Raw genomic sequence first — 18,845 nt, 5'->3', positions numbered from 1 at the left:
AGTTTTCTGGATAAAGAGGACTTGTTGATGCCGGAGGTCAGTGGAGAATGCTTTGACCTAATAGGAAGACAACAGTGACTCAAATAAGCATTCATTACAGCCAAGCATCTCTGAACACTCAATGCATTGAACCTGCAATTGATTAAACGCAAGTATTGTTGCTGACCATGTCCAAATCCTTTTATGAGCACATTTGGGGTGTTGTGAAATGGGAGATTCACATCAGGGATTTGCAGCTGAGAAACCATCATCAGTGGGATGGTATCATGTCAGTGTGGACCGAATTCTCTGAGGAATTTTCCAGCACCTTGTTGAATCTGTGCTGTGAAGAGTTAAGACAGCTCTGAAGACAGTGATTCCAACCCAGTCCTACCAAGATGTACCTAATAAAGTGACTGTAAATATGTTATGTCTGTGAATTTCAGATTCTTTTAAACCTTACGTAAAAGAGGTCGCTATCAATAATTGTTCTTAATGTTTTTATCACAAGTTCTATTTAAAAGTATAATTTATCTTAATGGAAAGCTGCAGCCGGTTGCTGCTGTGGCTCAGGTCTATTCTTTTTCAGCAGCTGCTCTCACCACCCTTCTGCTCTCCCTTGGACTCTCTATTTGCTGCTCTTTTTCTTATTTTTTCTATCGCCTGGGCTTATCCAATTTTCTCCATTGCTCTCTTTTATTACTGTCCATTACATGCTCTTTTAATACCGCCTGCCCTTGCATTCTTTGTCATATTGGGTAGACGGACCCCTTGCTTTTGGCGAGGAATCAGCTGGAACCTGTTGTCCATCATATTTCATGCCACATTGTGACTGGGATCCAGTTTTCAGCTATGAATACTCGACAATGAATACTGTGCGTAATAGCACACAGACATGGCCAAGGCCTTAACAAATGAAATAAGGGTTGCTAATACTCTGATATTACATTTTGGGACCAGTTTGGCTCATGAATGTTTGATGAGAATGTCCAATCATGCATAGACAGAAGAAAGAGATGAGGAATGGGAGAGGAGAAATTTAGAAGAGAGGGACAGTCAAGAGACAAATCAGGGGCTTGGAGAGAAAGTGAGGAGGAGAAGTGTGTGTATGTGTGTGTTTGGGATGGAAAGGGGGAAGGTGGGGGGCAGTGATTACTTGCTGCTGAGGTAGCACTGCATTACACATGAGGATTTGGAATGGCCCAGATAAAGTAATCTATGATTAACTGGGGCGCGGCTGGCTTGCCACCCTGCCAACAGCTGTAGTCAGGGGCGAATTACAAAATGATGGGATGTCCAAACATTTCAGATGCGGTGGGAAAAGTATTTCGGTACAGGAGGCGAGAAGGTTGGGTGGGATGGGAGTTATGCATGAGGTCAAAGGTGACAGCCAGCGGCTAGAGGACAGAGTAACAGAGGGCACGGTGGTGCAATTAAGAGAAATTTTGTTGCAACCTTTGAATTCGGCTGAGAATTTTAAAAATTCCGGAATAATCCTGGGAGGATTTTGGGGAGGGGAGCCGCAGGCCGGGGTCATGGTCGGAGGAGTGATCGCTGCAATGATTGCTGTAACAACTGTCCGACGGGATAACAAATCAAATTAGAAAGATGGACACCCCAGCACAGACCCTGCCGCCGTCTGAAATTGATTGCTAGCACTAGGAGCTGATATTGCGTGGTCTGGTCTGTCATAGTCCATCAGGCATCATTATCACCGAGGGAACAGTAAACCTTATGCAGAGCTGAATGAGGAGGGAAACTTCATCCACACTCTGCTGCTGGCAAATTAGACAGAAAACAACAACACAGACAGAACAGTGCTTTTCCCAATGTTTGTTTCTTAATGTGTTCTTATCATTTCAAGGTCAAATATAATTTCTGTTCGGGATGCTGTAGAGCAAAATTTTCCACACCTAAGCTGTGGCTAAATCCGGCCTGTTACTATTATGTCTAAGTGTCGCGGGCCTACCTTGATTGCAGGGCTCTTATGTCTTGTATTGCCTGTAAGTACAGCAGCAATCATCTTTAAATCATAGTTTGTAAGATATGAATCATCAAGAGGGTACAAACCCTGCCCACATTTGTCCCATCTTTCATCGAGTATCTGAGGGATAATAAAAGCATTTGTGCCTCTGAGGTATTACGATCGTGTTTCAGTATTCACTAGTTCTCCCAATCTAACAGTCAGCTATTTTTATTCCGCTGTGTGATTAGTCATTTAGCTGAAGCGAGCTGTCATTGGAAATCATTTTCACGTCTTTAGACAGTTCCTCAGTTCATCCAAATAACGAGTGATTTTGCCTGTGGGGGGAATAGGGTTCATATTTTATTGAGAGGCGAGACAGTTCCTCAATAACGTCACAAGTTTGATAATGTTCCGTGAAGTGAATGGACTTTGTGTTTGAGGCCACTTACAGAAAATGTCTGCGGCTCAAAAGATGGCTCATTACTTCGTTCCATGAGGTGTCTGAGCTCTTAAATTCTTTTCCAGGCCTGTCAGTCAGGGCTTTATACACCCCTGCAGCTAAAAATCCTAGTGGATAGGAATCCAAGTTGAACTTTAAGGTATTTATGGCTACATTAAATGTCACTACATCATAAAGCAAAGTTATTTTATAGATAGACGGATCTGTTCTCAGCTTGCCTTTGAACCATGAGGAGTCTGCTTCCATGCGATCACACTTTGGCTCTGGTACTTCTTTCTGTCTCCTCATGCAAATCTCAGTTGTCGTACTCAATTTTGTACATTTATGGGGGTAACAAATCCACAGCTTTGGAGATCCACAGTTTCAGTCCATACCTCGTTATTTAAGTGGGATCCATAGGAGGAAATTAGAAAATGAACCTCATTTTATCACATGCATGATTACTTGATCACAATAAAATCAATGAAGGAACAAAAAAACAAACCAGACCATACTATTTCCACTCCAGGCTTTACTTGAGGGACCTTTTAAATACAAATGCTTTAACAAGACTATCATCCTTTAACCAGGAGCTACTGACGACTCCAAAAGACTAACCGTCCTCTTCATCCTCCTGCTCTTTGCATTGACTGTTTAAAACAACATGTAGAACACTTAAACTTTCTGTTCCAACACAAAGCTTAACTAGCAGAGTTGTCCCTGCAGTTACACAGCTGAGTCTTCTCTTTATCTGACTTGGCTGTCACATAATCCCCTTGACGTGTTTGTGTTTACGTCCATGAACTGAGTTTCTGCGCTTAACTTTTACAACGTCTCTCCGTCACATGGCCAGCTATGTTAGTGAAGTGGGGTGGCAGTGCAGCATGGAAAAAGGGAATCACAAGACAAGATTATTGAGGTTTGTATTGCAGGTTCACTAGCATTGCACCCTAAATACAATTCATACCAGCTATGATAGCACAGCTGGTGTGAATTGCATGCATTGCGGTATGAGTCTCTGCATGTGTCATCATGGCAAAATGTTGTTCTGGAAAACAGATTGCTGCTGGAATTACAGCGGAGGGTTTTTCCTGACTTAGGATGCACCTTTGGGGGTGACAGTAAATGCAGCAGTAAGCATGAGATTGTTTTTAGCAATTGCGCAAATTCAACATAATTCTGTTCCTCTTTTTTTTTATGACAATTTGATAAACAAAAGCCCCATTATACTTAAGTAAATGAAACCTCAATTAAAAAGATTTGAACACTGGTGATTTTCCTGTGGTTCTGACTAAAACCTCTTTAGGGGTGTCAAAAATTCCCATAAGCAGGAAAAAATAAACATGCAGAGGCAGTTAGGAGTTTGGCAGCTGTTTCTATGGCTGTCTGTGGATAGACAGTGTTTTGCAACACTTTATTATTTCTGAAGATTAAAGATGGTTGTAGTCCCTGTAAGTCTTGAGGACACGTCTAATGATGTAGTAGTGACTATTAAGCAGTTTAAAAATGCATTGAGCCTGATGACTCCTCTCACATTATTTAGTGCATTGCTACCAGCTAAGTAGAAAATCTACTATATTTTATTTGATGAGAGCCTGCAGTGTGGTGAAAATTACACATTTGCTCAAGGTCAATCCCACTAAGCCAGTGCTGTAAAAAGCCATTTTCAAGATATTCTATTATTCATCATTTTTCGCAGAATTGAAATTATGGCTTACCCACTCCACAGCCAATTCACTGCTTATTTCACAGGTTGCTGAAAGTCATCCTAATCAAAGATCTTGAGCACTTTGAAGCAGGTTGTCATCAACAGTTTGCATGATATCACTCCATGTATTCTTTCCTGAATCCTTACAAGAGGAAGGATACAACTGACTGTTCTTCATGGTAGAAAGCTTACATGGATTAGGAGCTTAGCCTTCTTTTTGTAGATCCAGACTGTTGCATTATAACTGAAGAGTTTGGCCTTTTTTTTTTTTTCTTTTTTTTCATCTGACCTCAAAATATGTGCCTTAACAATGCCCCCATATGTTATTTTTGTTGTCACTTTTTTTGAAATGCAACCTCTTTTTGCCTACTCATTGTTACCAACTTAGGAGATGACAAAAGATCAAGGTCCTGTGGACAAACTCAGTGGGAGAGTCGTTTTCTGACCTTTTTGAACAGATATAAATAGACCTTCTGTTTATTTATACGTATTGTAAGATGGAAAATACATTTTGTGCAGTGTTCTCTCATCATCCATATTTTGTCTAAATTCATGAGACAACTTGAATTCATTTAAGGGTTTTTTGGATGTGTCTTTAGAGGACTCTTAGACTCTTAGAGTCAACCTCTAAGATTTCTTTTACTTTTTGGGTAAATTCAAAGTTCTTATAGTTAATCTATTTTTTAGATTTGTTGATGAAATACAATAAAAGTTGGTATGAGGTGATAATAAATCCATCATTTTGAAATAATTCACATTTAAATATATCTACAAAAGCCTATTTTAAACCAATAATCAAAGGATTTCTATTTGCTTTCTTCTGTTTTTGGTATGTTAATTTATGAATAAAGAGGACAGCTGCACACATACACACATATTACATAAAATCGTTGGCAACTTGTGTTGAAAAAATAATTTTCTTTCATAAATCATTCCAAGATCGTGTTAATGAAGTGTTAAATTTTTAATGACCCAATCTCGTCTGGATTCCAGCGGCCCTTTGGGTTCATCTCGCAGCCCCAAATTTAAATGAATACACAATAAAATGACTGCCTTAAATCTTCATATAAGCCTTTTCATTTTTTCTGACCTTAGCAGGCTGATGGATATTGGGGTTCACCGAAAGCAGCATTTTGATCAGTGGGCCATATTAATAAGAGACTACCATACAGGTCTGTATTTAATATATCTGAAAGCATTCTCAAAGCTGCCAATCAAGATTACGGGAAAGGTTCAGACACCAGATTTCAGTTAAGTCCTTGTTGAAGCTGAGGAGGTGCATGATAATTAGACTTGCTCTTTACTCTAATCTGTAAAGCTGAACAAATCGATTAAGACCTCGGTGTGTTCTCAGAATACTGTAAACTAATATGAGGAGAGCCACTGTTGCTCTGGATACATAGGCTATTTTCAGTGACATCTGCGCCATGACTACTACTTTACTGACAGGTAGATCTGCTTCTGGGACCCTTCTGAAACGCACTCCAGTGCATCTGGTGGAATAGTAAGCATTGTCTTGAGTGGGCGCGATCAGCTCCGGTGGCTGTGTCAGAATGCACTGCAGCTGTGCCTGGTGTATTTTAGGGTTTACTTACAATTGCAGCAGTTGAAGCCGTTTTATACCACAGATCAGTGAGCCTAAGATGCAGTAAGTGTTTTTGGACATTTGACCCATTTTTTGTTTGTAATTTTGTCTCTGTACACCACCACAGAGGATCTAAAATTAAACAACCAAGATGTGACTGAAGTCCGGACTTTCAACTTTAATTCCAGGGATTTTATAAAAGTACTGCATGAACTGTTCGCGAATTACGGCCATTTTTATAATATAATTCCCTATTTTCAGACGCTCAAAAGTAATTGGACAAACTAACATAACTTTAAAGATAAGGATTATTTAAAAAAAAAAAAGAAAAAAAAGATAAGGATTATTTTTAATACTTGGATGAAAATCCTCCCTGGTTCCTGCTTTGAGATGCTCTGCTGGGCTTTTACTATAGTCAGCCTGAGTCGCTGCTTGTTTGTGGGTCTTTGACGTCAGTTTTGTATTTAATAACTGAAAAGCATGCTCTGTTGGGTTGAGATCAAATGTCTGACTTGGCCATTGACCCTGTGCACGAGAAAATGCTAACTTCCTGGTTTGAGACCGGATGTGGGGTTGTACATATCCAGTAGCTTTACTTTGCTACTGCGAAGATATACTCCAAAATCATGTCCAAAACTCAAAAACGGAAAGATCGCGTTAAGTTACAAAGAGCAGAAGGTGGGAACACTCACCACTGTTGTGTCATAAAAAAATCTAATGATCAATTTTGATGTTTAAAGAGTTTAGATCGATCAGTTGTTTACATCACTCAACACAAGCAGAGCTGCATTACTGCATGCAGAAGACACATCGTCCACATTCAGAAGCACATCTCTGTATAGTGACTGGTCTTATGATTTAAACAGGCAAATGTTCAGCATTCAAACTACAGGTGAAGAATAGTCAAACCAGATGTTTCCCCGTCATGTCGATATCAGCTAGTCAAGTACACACCTACACAGCATGTTAACAAACCGTGAAAAAAGCCACACAAAAAATGAATGATTGCTGGTAAGGGTTTCTATACATTAGTATTTACGAAGGGTATGTTGTGACTTACCTTCAAAATTACAGCGGTCCCTCGCTATAACACGGTTCACCTTTCACCTCGCTGTTTCGCAAATTTTTTAGTGCAAGATTGCATGCTTTTTTACGTCACATTGTGTCCTGCGTCCTGATTGCTGCAGACGATCTCCTCCGTGATGTCTCTCCTGTACAGTACAGAATCGCTGCATCGATCGCTAGCAGTGTGACTCTGAAGTGCAGTACTGGATGTCCACGAAACGTTTTGCACCGTCAAAAAATAAAATTGGCTACTTGATTTCACCTATCGCTGGTTATTTTTAGAACATAACACCCGCGATAAACGAGGGACAGCTAAGAAATATAACATTTGAATCCCTTTTCTCTTTTGCTCTGAGGTGCGGGGAAAAAATATCGACAAGTCGATGAACATCATTTACAGATATATTGGGTAAATGCCCAAGACATCTATGCCCAAGACAAATGTAAATCGCCGCTTGATTCATTCATTTGCTTAACTTGTTTTGGACCGTAAACAGCGCGTGAATAGGACACCGGAAACAAAGCTCCCCACAGGAGTTTCCGCACCGGAAGTAGCATATGCTAACGTGCACATAGTCAATTAAAGATGATCTAATTTCTTTGCCTTGAAAAACTTTTGGGTTGCTTTGGCAGCATGCTTTGGGGATCATTGTCCATTTGCACTGTGAAGCGCTGTCCATGGCTGAATGTGAGCAGAGAATATAGCCCTGCAGACTTCATAACTCATCCTGCTGCATCGCATCATCAACAAAGGCCAGTGGAAGTAGCATATGCCCATACCATGACACTGCCTCCTCCATGTTTGGCAGATATTGTGGCTTGCTTTGGATCATAAGCTGTTTCTCTCCTTCCATACTTTTCTTTTCACATCAATCTGCACAACTAAATCTTTATTTCATCTGTTCACATACTTTCTAGAACTGCAGAGGTGTTTTGACAATTGCTTGCTCACAGTGGGCTGTCTGATTGTTGGGGTTTTCTCTGAATAACCGTACAATATAAGGTCTTGAGGTGACTGTTTGGCCTTAATCAAATAAAATTGAACTAATTAGAAAACTGAATTAATTCCTAAAGTTTTTGTTAAAAAATATTTTTTTAAAAAAATGATGGCTTCCTTCACTTACACCGACATCTCTCCGGACCTCATTCTCCAAGTTTCAGGAAACGGCTACAGAATGCAAGTTCAAAACTTAGAATAAAGTCCAGATCTTGCATGTGCTTCATTTGTTAAGAAATAACAAGGGAACAGGCCTCACCTGGTCATTAAAATACTTGTCAGTCCAATTACGTTTGAGCCTCTGAAAATAGAGCACTGTGCATAAGAATGGATCTAATTCCTAAACAGTTAATGCAAATTTGTCAGACGCCTTGAATTCAAAGTCTGCACTTCAATCAGATGCTGGTTGTTTGATTTAAAATCCTTGGGGCTGCAGAGGCAAAAATACAAAAATATGGGTCATTGTCCAGAAACTCATGGACTTAACTGTACATTCGGGTCCATAAGGTTTTGGATAATCATAATGAATAGTTTTTATTTTTATCACATTGAACATACAGACTTTATTTTAACATGAATTAATATTCACAGGAATTTTTTTTAACCAAACCTGGAAGTGCTAATGCTTTGAAACGCTCCTAATTTAAAACAAAAATTAATGTATTCAACTTCTTATTTTAAGCCAACATTTCTTGAGTCAGAATTAAATATAAAGCTGAACAAAAGATGAGTTGTTTCGACTAAATACCTGCATGACTCTTGTTTTTTACAGTGCATAAATTTGCTCCCTGGTGTAGTCATCAGGAGACGTGGTATCTCTGTCAGCAGACGGATGACACACTTGATGTGGCGGCTTCTCTCTGTTTTTAGATTCAGTATTTCGGTGCCTGGATATTAAAACCCAAACAGGTTTTGAGGATTAAAACTGTCTGTTTTACAGCTCAGAATAAGAAACTTGGTACCAAACGTAATCTTGTTGATTTATTCTGTGTCAACAGGCAAGAAACCTAGTTATTGTGTGGTGAATGCCATCGCATGCTGCTTTTTATGATGATAATAAAACACATTTAGTTGCCATCTTAGACGACGCAAAGAGACAGACTTACAGTTTTATTTTATTGCACATTTTTCCTCCCAAACTTTTACCCCTAAAAGTAAAAATACTCGTTCAGGTTAAACCATCAAGACAATCAAACTGATATTTCCTAGTTATTATTATGCAATAAGTCTAATGGGATTGACTTCCCACCTTCACTGAACAATATGCAGCTTAACCACTTTGTCTCTCATCACCACTGTGGCAGCACTGTTGCTTCTACCCTTTAAAAGTTTATGTAAGTGAAGCCAGAGTCTCTTTATGAAATAACTCATCATTCTTGCTGATTTGCGATCTCTTTCCTGATTGGAATAAATTGGACTGATTGAAGGCGATGTAATTTCTGAAAGCAAGAAGTAGATTAACTTGTTAAAAGCAAGTGATTTGATGCATAAGTGACATAACGTCAAGAGTCAATCACAGTTATGCTGTCAGTAAGCAATCAGAATAACTGAGGATGAGGAAGCAAAGTTGGCAGTGCTCAAAGCGGCATGCAGTTGCTTATTTGTTATAGGTTTCTGAAAATCTGTGTAGTGCAAGCTTTGCCTATTTTGTGTAATTAGCCTCAGGTATTTAGTGGAGATGGATCTGCTCTAACTAATCGCTAATCAGAGAACAACTCAACGCAAATCAAGGTTGAATTATTTTCTTTAGCACTGTCTTCATCATTGCATTTTTTTTTTTTAAATTCCCTGAAACTGGTTACCGGTAATTGGTTTCTTGTGCCAGGCATTGTATTCCTCACTGTTCTGGCATTAAATGAGTCACACCAAACCAGCAGATAGTCTCATTCACGTCTGTGTAATTACAATCAGTGTAGGAGTGTCTCTGAATAAGACCCACCAGCAGCACCAGAGAATAGGACTGCCTTGACAAAGCATTGACATCTGTGGAACAGGCAAAATCCATTCATACCCCCTAATTCTTATTTTGCAGGAGCTATCTCACTGAGCTTGCTTTTGTGCTGGTATAATTACTTAATCTGAGCACTCCTAGGGTGAATTACTTTGTGTGCGGAAAGCAAGCACCATTGCTTTGATTCAAGCTCCCAAAGGGGAATTGAGTCTAGTTTTAATTTTACTGTTTTAAAGTTGCAAATGAATGTCCATTGTCAAAAGAGACTCACATATGTGTTTGTGCTTCTCTCCAAGCCGCAGCATATTTTTGATTTTCATCGTCATTATTATGGAAATAAATACAGTATGTCCAGTTTAGAGTAATATTTAACCCCTCCTTTGTTTCCTCACTTCTTTAAAGGATTTTATGGATGGTGTAGGGAATGATCCACAGTGCATTAGTGCAGAGTGTGTAGTGTGCTGTTTTCTGTTGTTTGCTGTTTATAATGGGCCTGTGCAACACTTAACTAGAATGGAGGCCCATCAAGGCAGACTGATAAGGACCTAGGGATCCACCATAGTCAATTACTGCAAAGTGCCAAGTTCAACTCAGCGGGCCTTTTATGAAGTACACCAGCTGAGTAAACAAATTAATCGTACGGCTGTGGTTCCCCAATCTAACCATGCGACCCAGGGCAATCATACATCAGACAGAGTGAGCGGCTGTCTCCACCAGGAAGGGTCCTACTATTAAAGATAGGCAACCACATAGGACTCATTAGCTATTGGACATCGCGCTTGTTTTGCTTCTCGACTGCACTGTTCTCTTTTAATAGCTTTTAACACCCCGACACTGCCTTTGTATGAAGATGGAGGTGATGTTTAAGAATTCTGCCATTTCCAAATGCCTTGTCAGCACAGCAATGCCGATAAAACAAAGTAATTAGAAAAACAGTGTCCTGCTAAAATCTACCGTTAAAGGAAAAATAAATATTTTTGAAAAAAAAAAAAAAAAATATATATATATATATATATATATATATGGCAAAAATTGGTCTACAGGTGCACATGCATGAATCTGTGTTTTGTGTTCAAATGAAGCAAAGAAGCAGTTGTTTAAAAAGTTCAATATACGCTATAAAACCAAAAGTATTCAGTCACCAATCCAGATCATTGAATTCTGGTGTTCCAATCACTTCCATGGCCACAGGTGTATAAAGTCGCACGATCTGATATCGTCGTGTTGGTGTTGTTCCCAGATAAACATAGTAAATGTTGTTCCAGGATCAATATTGCAAGTGACCAATCAGAATGTTGTGACGTCATACTTTTGCAACTTCGGGAAAAACCGCCGTAAAACAAAAAACTGTACTTAAGCTGCGAGAAACCGCCTCTGTCCGCCGATCAACGGGCCCTAACCCTAACCCTTTAATAAACGCTAAGCAGAATTGATATTGTACTTGCAACATTGGAATTTTATAAATGCACGAATGGCTTGGCGCACCAAAGAATAACGTCACAACAATGTGATTGGTCACTTGCAATATTGATCCTGGAACAACATTTACTATGTTGTTCCAGGAACAACACCAACACGACGATATCAGATCATCCGTATAAAGTCAAGGACCTAGGCATGCAGACTGCTTCCATTTTGTGAAAGAATGGGTCGCTCTGAGGACCTCTGTGAATTCCAATGTGGTTCCATGATTGCAACAAGTTCAGTCGTGAAATGTTCTCTCTACTAAATATTCCACAGTCAGCTGTTAGTGGTATTATAACAAAGTGGAGGTGACTGGGAATGAAAGCAACTCAGTCATAAAGTGGTAGGCCACGTAAAATCACAGAGTGTGCAGAGGTCGCCAACTTTCTGCAGAGCCATTCACCACAGATCTCCAAACCTTATGTAGCCTTCACATTAGTTTCATGTCAGGAATGTGTTTATGGTCAAATAAACATGCTCCTAAACCTTATGAAGCTGTTATATCTGCAAAGGATGGGACGACATCATATTAAACCCTATGGATTATGAATGAGTATGAAAGCAGCGTATGAAGTTCATGCGTATGAAAGCAGTCGAGCAAATACTTTTCGCAATATGTTGGTGAAATCTTCAGCTAGTGGAAGATTGTCTAAAACCCCTCTAAAGCGGCATCCACACTGGAAGTATGGGCAAAATAACTGCCAACCAAACCGGCGGTACCCAAAATAAGCTTTTCTCAACTTCCATGTTAGCGATCAAAGCAATTCCTGTGAGATCGCAGGATACCATTGCTTGAGATGCAGACTGGTAGTAAATACCATAGACCAGGGGTGGCCAACTCCAGGCCTCATGAGCCGGTGTCCTGCAGGTTTTAGATAACACCCTGGGTCAACACACCTGAATCAGGCCTCTGGAGAACTTCAAGACATGTTGAGGAGGTAATTTAGCCATTTAAATCAGCTGTGATAGATCAAGGATGCATCTAAAACCTGCAGGACGCTGGTGTTCCGAGAAACTGTCCTACTTTGGCAAATCGTCCTACCTGTATTATAATTTGACTTTTGACTAATCCAAACCCTAACCATAAGAAATATTCACAATGGGTTAAAAAAATGATGTAAATTTGGGGTTTGTGTTATGCGCATGCACAGTGTAAGTGCAGAAACAACGGGTAGGATGGTTTGTGAGGGAGGATAGATCCCCAGAACACCGGCCTGGAGTTGGTCACCCCTGCCCGAGAGGGTTACCTATGCACTATCTAGTTGGACAATCTAATTCAGGAGTGGGCCACTCCAGGCCTCAAGGGCTGTGGTCCTGCAGGTTTTAGATAACACCCTGGGTCAACACACCTGAATCAAATGATTAGTTCATTACCAGGCCTCTGGAGAACTTCAGGACATGTTGAGGAGGTAATTTAGACATTTAAATCAGCTGTGTTTTAGACGCATCTAAAACCTGCAGGACGCCGGCTCTTGAGGCCTGGAGTTGGCCACCTCTGCCATAGAGGGTTACCTAATACAATATGTAGTTGGACAATGTAGTTGCGACCAGCAGCTAGCTTCAAGGAATAAACACCAAGCAAATGGCCTGCAGTGTGGATGCACGTTTAAACAAAAATAATAATAATAATAATTTTTTAAAACCCATCAAGTAAAGCAAGGAAACATAATATCAGGACGATATATACATTTTAAGTTATTTTGTTTTCCCTCAAACACAGTTATTTACCCAAGACTTTCTTTCTTCACTATCTTATTGATGACAGCTGATGAACTACTACAACTTTAGTCTTTCCATTATTGGAACCAACTCAAAATTAGACTTTTAAATCATAGTTAAACACTTTTAGAGCCTCTTGGAGTGAGAAAATATAAGGTTAGCAGTCAGATCCCAGGTCCCAGCTTCCCTAGATAATGACTGTTGCTTTTCAGCCCCCTCCATCCCCAGTCATCACTATAATGCAGTCATCTCCTACACCACAAAGGGCCACAGTACATGTCTCTGCATGAGAATATTGGCCCAAAGTTATCTGCAATTGCAATCACATTATACCAAGTTTAAACTAAGTTATAAAATTGCAATGCTTAAAAAGCAGTTTGCAAACTCTAAGGAACACAAGTTATTTGTTGAGTTTAAAGTGTTTCGAATACATTATTGTCTATTTCAAGTTCTGCAACAATATGTGTTTGTGTAGGCACAAAATCTAAAGTAAAGCTTTAGCGCTGGCAGTTTTAGGCCATATTTGGCTTATTGATAATAAATAAATAAGCACAGCAGAGCACCACAGAGAAAATCTATTCATAATTGGATGAAAATATTCAGAAACTTGGTTTTCAAAACCGATTTTCCATTCCACCAAAACATTTTGATTTGATTTTCATTTCCCTCGCATATTTATCCGCACAGCACCTTTGACAGCTTAGGCATCAGGACACTCATTTCTTAAATGATTACCTTTTCCCATTATTTCCCCCCCATGAGTAATTATCTTGGTTATTTAACAGTTTTTATCTGCTTTCATCCCCATCTGCTCTCTGCTCTGCTGTGAAAAGGTTATGTCACCAAACTGTGCGCCCAACAAGATTTAGCAACATTTTAATCTGAATCTGACGACAGCTGGATGGATGTCGTTTTCTGCCGGCGGTCATAAATCTGATCCAAACCACACCTTCGTAATCCCAGCGCAGCAGGTTTGGAGTGTTTACAGTGAGATTATGTAACCTTTCGAAGAACAACTCACAAATTCCTCCTACTCATTTCATAAACAGCCTTTTAGCTTAACTCAGCACACCTCGCAGTTTTGCTGCTGTAGTCTGGCAGGACTTTAGATAGATACTACTATTGTTACTCTACATTTCAGCATCCTTATCTGATGCAGAACGTTGAATACCCTTATTTAACAAGTAATAAGAAGACATATTTTTACAGGATTATATTTTTCATATATTTTTCAATAGATCGTCATGAATGTTTATTGCTATGACATAAAAAGTGCTCAGGGGTATTTAAAATATTGTTCTTCAGAGGAATGCAGATAATCTTACCATCAACATGAAGAGAATTAGATGTTTCCCAATGCTGCATCTCATCAGTAATTTGCTTGAGGATTGAGAATGACAGATCCTTAAATGTAGCAGGACCAATGTCTGAATGTCCTCTGTGACCATAAAATATTAACATTACAAATCCAAGGCATGCACTTACTGGAGTTGCCACTGATCCAAGTGAAATCTTAATTTACGCAGTGGAAAAACTGCTAGCAACCATCATAAGCACGTTGGTGTGGGCAGGTTCTCTGTGGTCCTTTCACTCGGAGTGACCCCAGCGAAGGTCACAGGTTAAAGTTCTTCATACCACAAGTGCTACTGTATCAAGGTGTTTGACCTCGTTTTGATCCTTTCATTCTCAAATAAAATAACATTTCCCAGAATTCATAGTGGTTAAGTATTCAGCAATCAGTGTAAGGATCACTGTTATCGACTTTTTGTCAGCGCTTTCCAATTTTAAATTTGATGAATGAGCCCTGAGGTCAATCTATTTTTCCTTATATACTATCCACAGTATAGTATATTCATACTATACAGTGAATATATTTATTCACTTTGCTTGGACGTTTTGCTGGTTTTGGGATTTTTTTTGGCATTAACAGTATGTTTTGATTCCAGGATAATAGCTCATCTTGCTAATTTTTCTATCTGGTTGATTTTATTCTGGTCTGACTTTCATATGATGGTGTAGTTTTATATCTGCAGTTACCATAATATTTGTTGTCTGTTGTCAGATCTTCCGGAGGTGTTGGCTGGTGTTCAAGAAAGCCTCGAGTAAAGGACCCCGGCGGTTAGAGAAGTACCCAGATGAGAAGGCAGCCTACTTCAGGAGCTTCCACAAGGTAAACAAATGACTCAAAAACATCACTAACATCATTCCTTTTTAATTAACTGTTTGTCTTGATGTCTTCTTTAGTAGATAAAATGATTATTGAGTACTAGATCAGCATAATTGATTGTGATTTTGATCCTATGGCTGTGACTAATACGAGTTGTGCTCATCTACCAGTTACTTCTTGATTAATCTTTCCATCGCCTTATGAAATGACAACCTCATATTCCCAGCCCAGTGTAATGTCTTAGGTTAAGACAAGGAGTCCAAAATATTTAAAATAATATGTAGGAGACTAAAAAAAAAAACTAAAAATGTTAAAATTGATCAGGGAATTTTAACATTTCTGATTAAAAGAGGAAATAAATAATCCATCTTCTTAGCTGTGGGGATTAGGATTACTTTTTCATATAAAAATCTTTGGCCTTATCTGTGGCTCAAAAAGGATTTTCTTTAAATGTGAAGATGTTTAAAACATCATATAATGTTTAAATTATTTTTGTAGAGACGCACCGATTGCAGTTTTCTCAACAGAATTAGGTTTCTGATTTTCCTCCAGGTTTGACCTGCTGATAACAATTTTTGCTGATTCCACCTTTACCTGACAGATTTTACTGAACAAAACCAGGTGCAACAGATTCATGTAACACATTTTAGATACGTTGTTTTCCAATATGTTTATCTCCATAATCTTTCTCATTACTGCTTTGATCCTTTCCCCTTTGAGGCGTAGCTAAACGGTTCACTTTAGCTAATTTTGGGTCTCCACTCACTTCCACGCTAACAAAGTAGCGTGTGGCCATGAGTGTGTTCTTTTCTGTTCTATTGTATGACACATTATGAACAAAACAAGTGCTCAATAATCACTCTGAACAGCGTAACATATTACATTGTATTTATTTACACAGTGCTGACTTTTTGTGTGCTGTACCAGTACCACGCTGTGGTATTCCCAGTGTTGGAGAGAAAATTCTCATTGTGGGTGGTGAGGTTTAAGGATGCCAATGTCACTCAGTTCATTGGTCGATCATGATAATGCAGCATGTAGTGACCGCATTACCGTGAAATTAGGAATCAATATTCATAATCTCCAGAGTATGATTTGTGATAATTTAGTAACACCCTGACCTTTCGTCTAATGTAATCATTAGACATCACTTTGTATTTGACTCTAATGGAGTCGATGAAACTGTAGCCTCTATAGAAAACCAAAAATGCAACACCCAGTGGGTATTTAAGGTCATTAGAAGACCTTGAAACTAAAAGTTTGTCCGATCTTTGTCCTCTTGAATCCCAAAAGAAGATTAAACCTGCTGTGTGACTCCTCATGTAGCAGCCTAAGGTACTGTCTAAATGCTGATGACATTGACATGCAGAGCACAATTACAAGACGGCAGCCGAGTTTCACTTTGCAGGTTGGCCAATTGGTGGAATTAATTTGCTTCAGCTGATAAAATCTGATGGAAGTGGTGCCCCAGTAAAAATGAGATGTCAGGAACTGTCCTCTTAAAATCCTCTTGTCCTCTTCAAACTACAGAAACGAATGTTCTGGTAAAAGTCTCATGTGAACTGATTTTCAAGATATATGTATATTTTTTTCAATTTCCAGCACGACTTCTAAGAAAAGTATCTGCTGCTTATCTTTTAAGAGTATATTACTCACAAGGTGCTTTTTACACTGTATAAAAAGATTATGGAATATGGTTGTGCACAACTGTGCCTTGTTTTCATCTTGATGTATTAAGTTCTGTCCATTGGCCTCAGTTGATGAAGTTAAGAATCTATTAAGACACAGTTTGCAACTTTATCTTGTCCTTTGGGGCCTTTTTCCTCCCTTCAGAAAGTAATAATCCAGAGTATAATATCTCACTCCCTGCCTCTTAAGCCCTTTGAAATACTCCAATTATGGCTCATTATCATGGTGAGTGGAGACGATGTTAAAGGAGTAGCACTGTGAACTATGTTTTATCATAATGAGGGGAGATAACTGCAGATAATAGGGGACCGTGACATCAGTTTCTCATAAGGCGATATGTTTGAGAGAAGATTTAGTACTCTTTACTACTTGTGATTGTGAGTCAGCTGTGAGATTTTTCATTTTTGGTAGAATTTAACATATTTTTCCACATTCCTGTCTGAGAAAGCTTATATACAAGTAGGGATGGGTATCGTTTAGGTTTTATCCGATACCGGTGCCAAACCGGTACTTTTGAAACGGTGCCGGTGCTTAAACGGTGCTCAAACCGGTGCTTAAAGAATGGAAAACACAAAATTGGTCCAAAAACGTCTCATGTTCAGCTGTTTTTTTGTAAAAAGATAACAATGTTAGCCTTTTCTGCAGCTATAGGGCATATATGGTATCACTCTTGGCTGGAAGCAGTGCTTAAACAATGGAAAAAACACAAACTTTGTCCAAAATCCTCTTATGTTTAGCTGTTTTCCACTTTTTCTTTGGTCATTTTAGCCTTTTTGGCCAGGGTGAAGGGAGTATCTGCCATCAAACAAGAAGACAGCCACATGTAGCTATGATGGTGTTTGCTAGTTCACCTTACATGCATTAATGTAATAACGTGGTTAGCCTACTCAACGTAATTACACACGAACAACATTAAGCTACTGATGCAGAGAAGAACAGCTGCTGCTGCATCATCATCCGTCATCATTTCTGCTACACTGGCAGGGCTAGGGGCCAGGACTCTCCTCTTCGGGTTTTTGGGGGATGTTGCTAACTCCAGGTCCGATAACAGGCAACCCACAAGCAGTAGATGTGCACGGTATGAGGTCTCGCAACAAGTTATCAAATATCATTTCTCGGCTTTAAAAAAGAACGCTATGCGGCGCCAGGTGTTTCATCAGATTTGAGGTGTTACCTCCTTTGACAGTATCACAGTATCAGCTTAAAGCACTTGTTGCAGGCTGCTGAGTTTGCATATTTTGCTGAGAAGTACAGCCAGACTTTTGACCGCTTCGCCTTGGGCATTTTTAATCTGTAGCTTTGCTCTAAAAGAACGTACGTACCTGGACCCGCCTACTATCCTCGGAACGGCACCGGATACCGGTACCCATCCCTATATACAAGCTAGGTAGGTGTTTTGATCCATTTCCTTAGCTCGCTTTGCTGCTACCATATCAACCATGTATTGTGAATGAAACATCTCTATGCCTACTGCATCATGCTGTCACATGGGGCATCCTGTGTGGCTGTAGCTCCCCTCCCAGAGGGATCTCATACACCCAGTGCTGGAGTGAGCGATGAGTGCACACATGCACCAGTGCGCCTGGTAATGCATCGCCACAAAGATCAAGAAAGGTCCCGTCTGAGGGCTTCATTCAACGCTGCAGTGCTTTGGGGGGAAATAGGCTGCACTGGTGGCTGATTTACACAATCAACACAAAGGGGATTGGCTTTTTCTCCCTTTCTTTCTCCATTCCCTCTTCTCTCTCCCACTCGTCTCCCTCTCCCTGTGCAGTTTTTGCTGTCTGAGGAGCACTGGTCCACGCAGTAAAAAGTCCCTGAATATTTTTAGCTCTCTGAAAAGTTGTTCTTCTTTGTGCTACATTTCCTGAGCTCTCCTGAGGTCCCGACAGGAGCAGTTAACATGAAATGATGGAGCTGTAGCTAAATGCCTAATTTGTACACATGGATGTGGAACTAACCAGCAAAGCAGGGAGAGCTGAGCAGGCTGAGCCTCACTAGTGCAGCTGGTTGTTCCTCCAATTTGGTCTATATAGCAAAAATTATTGTACAAACTATGTTGCACTTTTATACAAAAACCAAATGACTAAATTCATATTTTATGTCTGTTAAATCA

The 18,845-nt window shown here is 39.6% G+C and overlaps 1 protein-coding gene across 2 annotated transcripts in view; it reads left to right on the top strand.

Moving 5' to 3' along the window:
- The window catches only part of dok6 (docking protein 6), a 56,918-nt gene that overhangs the window by 15,209 nt on the left and 22,864 nt on the right, over positions 1–18,845 (top strand). For both annotated transcript variants that reach the window (XM_085172201.1, XM_085172202.1), the window contains exon 3: positions 14,936–15,043. In XM_085172201.1, coding sequence (XP_085028327.1) covers positions 14,936–15,043 — 108 coding nt within the window. The remainder of the gene's footprint in view (positions 1–14,935; positions 15,044–18,845) is intronic.

This window comes from Neolamprologus multifasciatus, chromosome 9, assembly GCF_963576455.1.
Source record: "Neolamprologus multifasciatus chromosome 9, fNeoMul1.2, whole genome shotgun sequence".
NCBI classification, from domain to species: domain Eukaryota; kingdom Metazoa; phylum Chordata; class Actinopteri; order Cichliformes; family Cichlidae; genus Neolamprologus; species Neolamprologus multifasciatus.
Note: the sequence above shows the minus strand (reverse complement) of the source record. Positions and strands in the feature narration are given on the sequence as shown.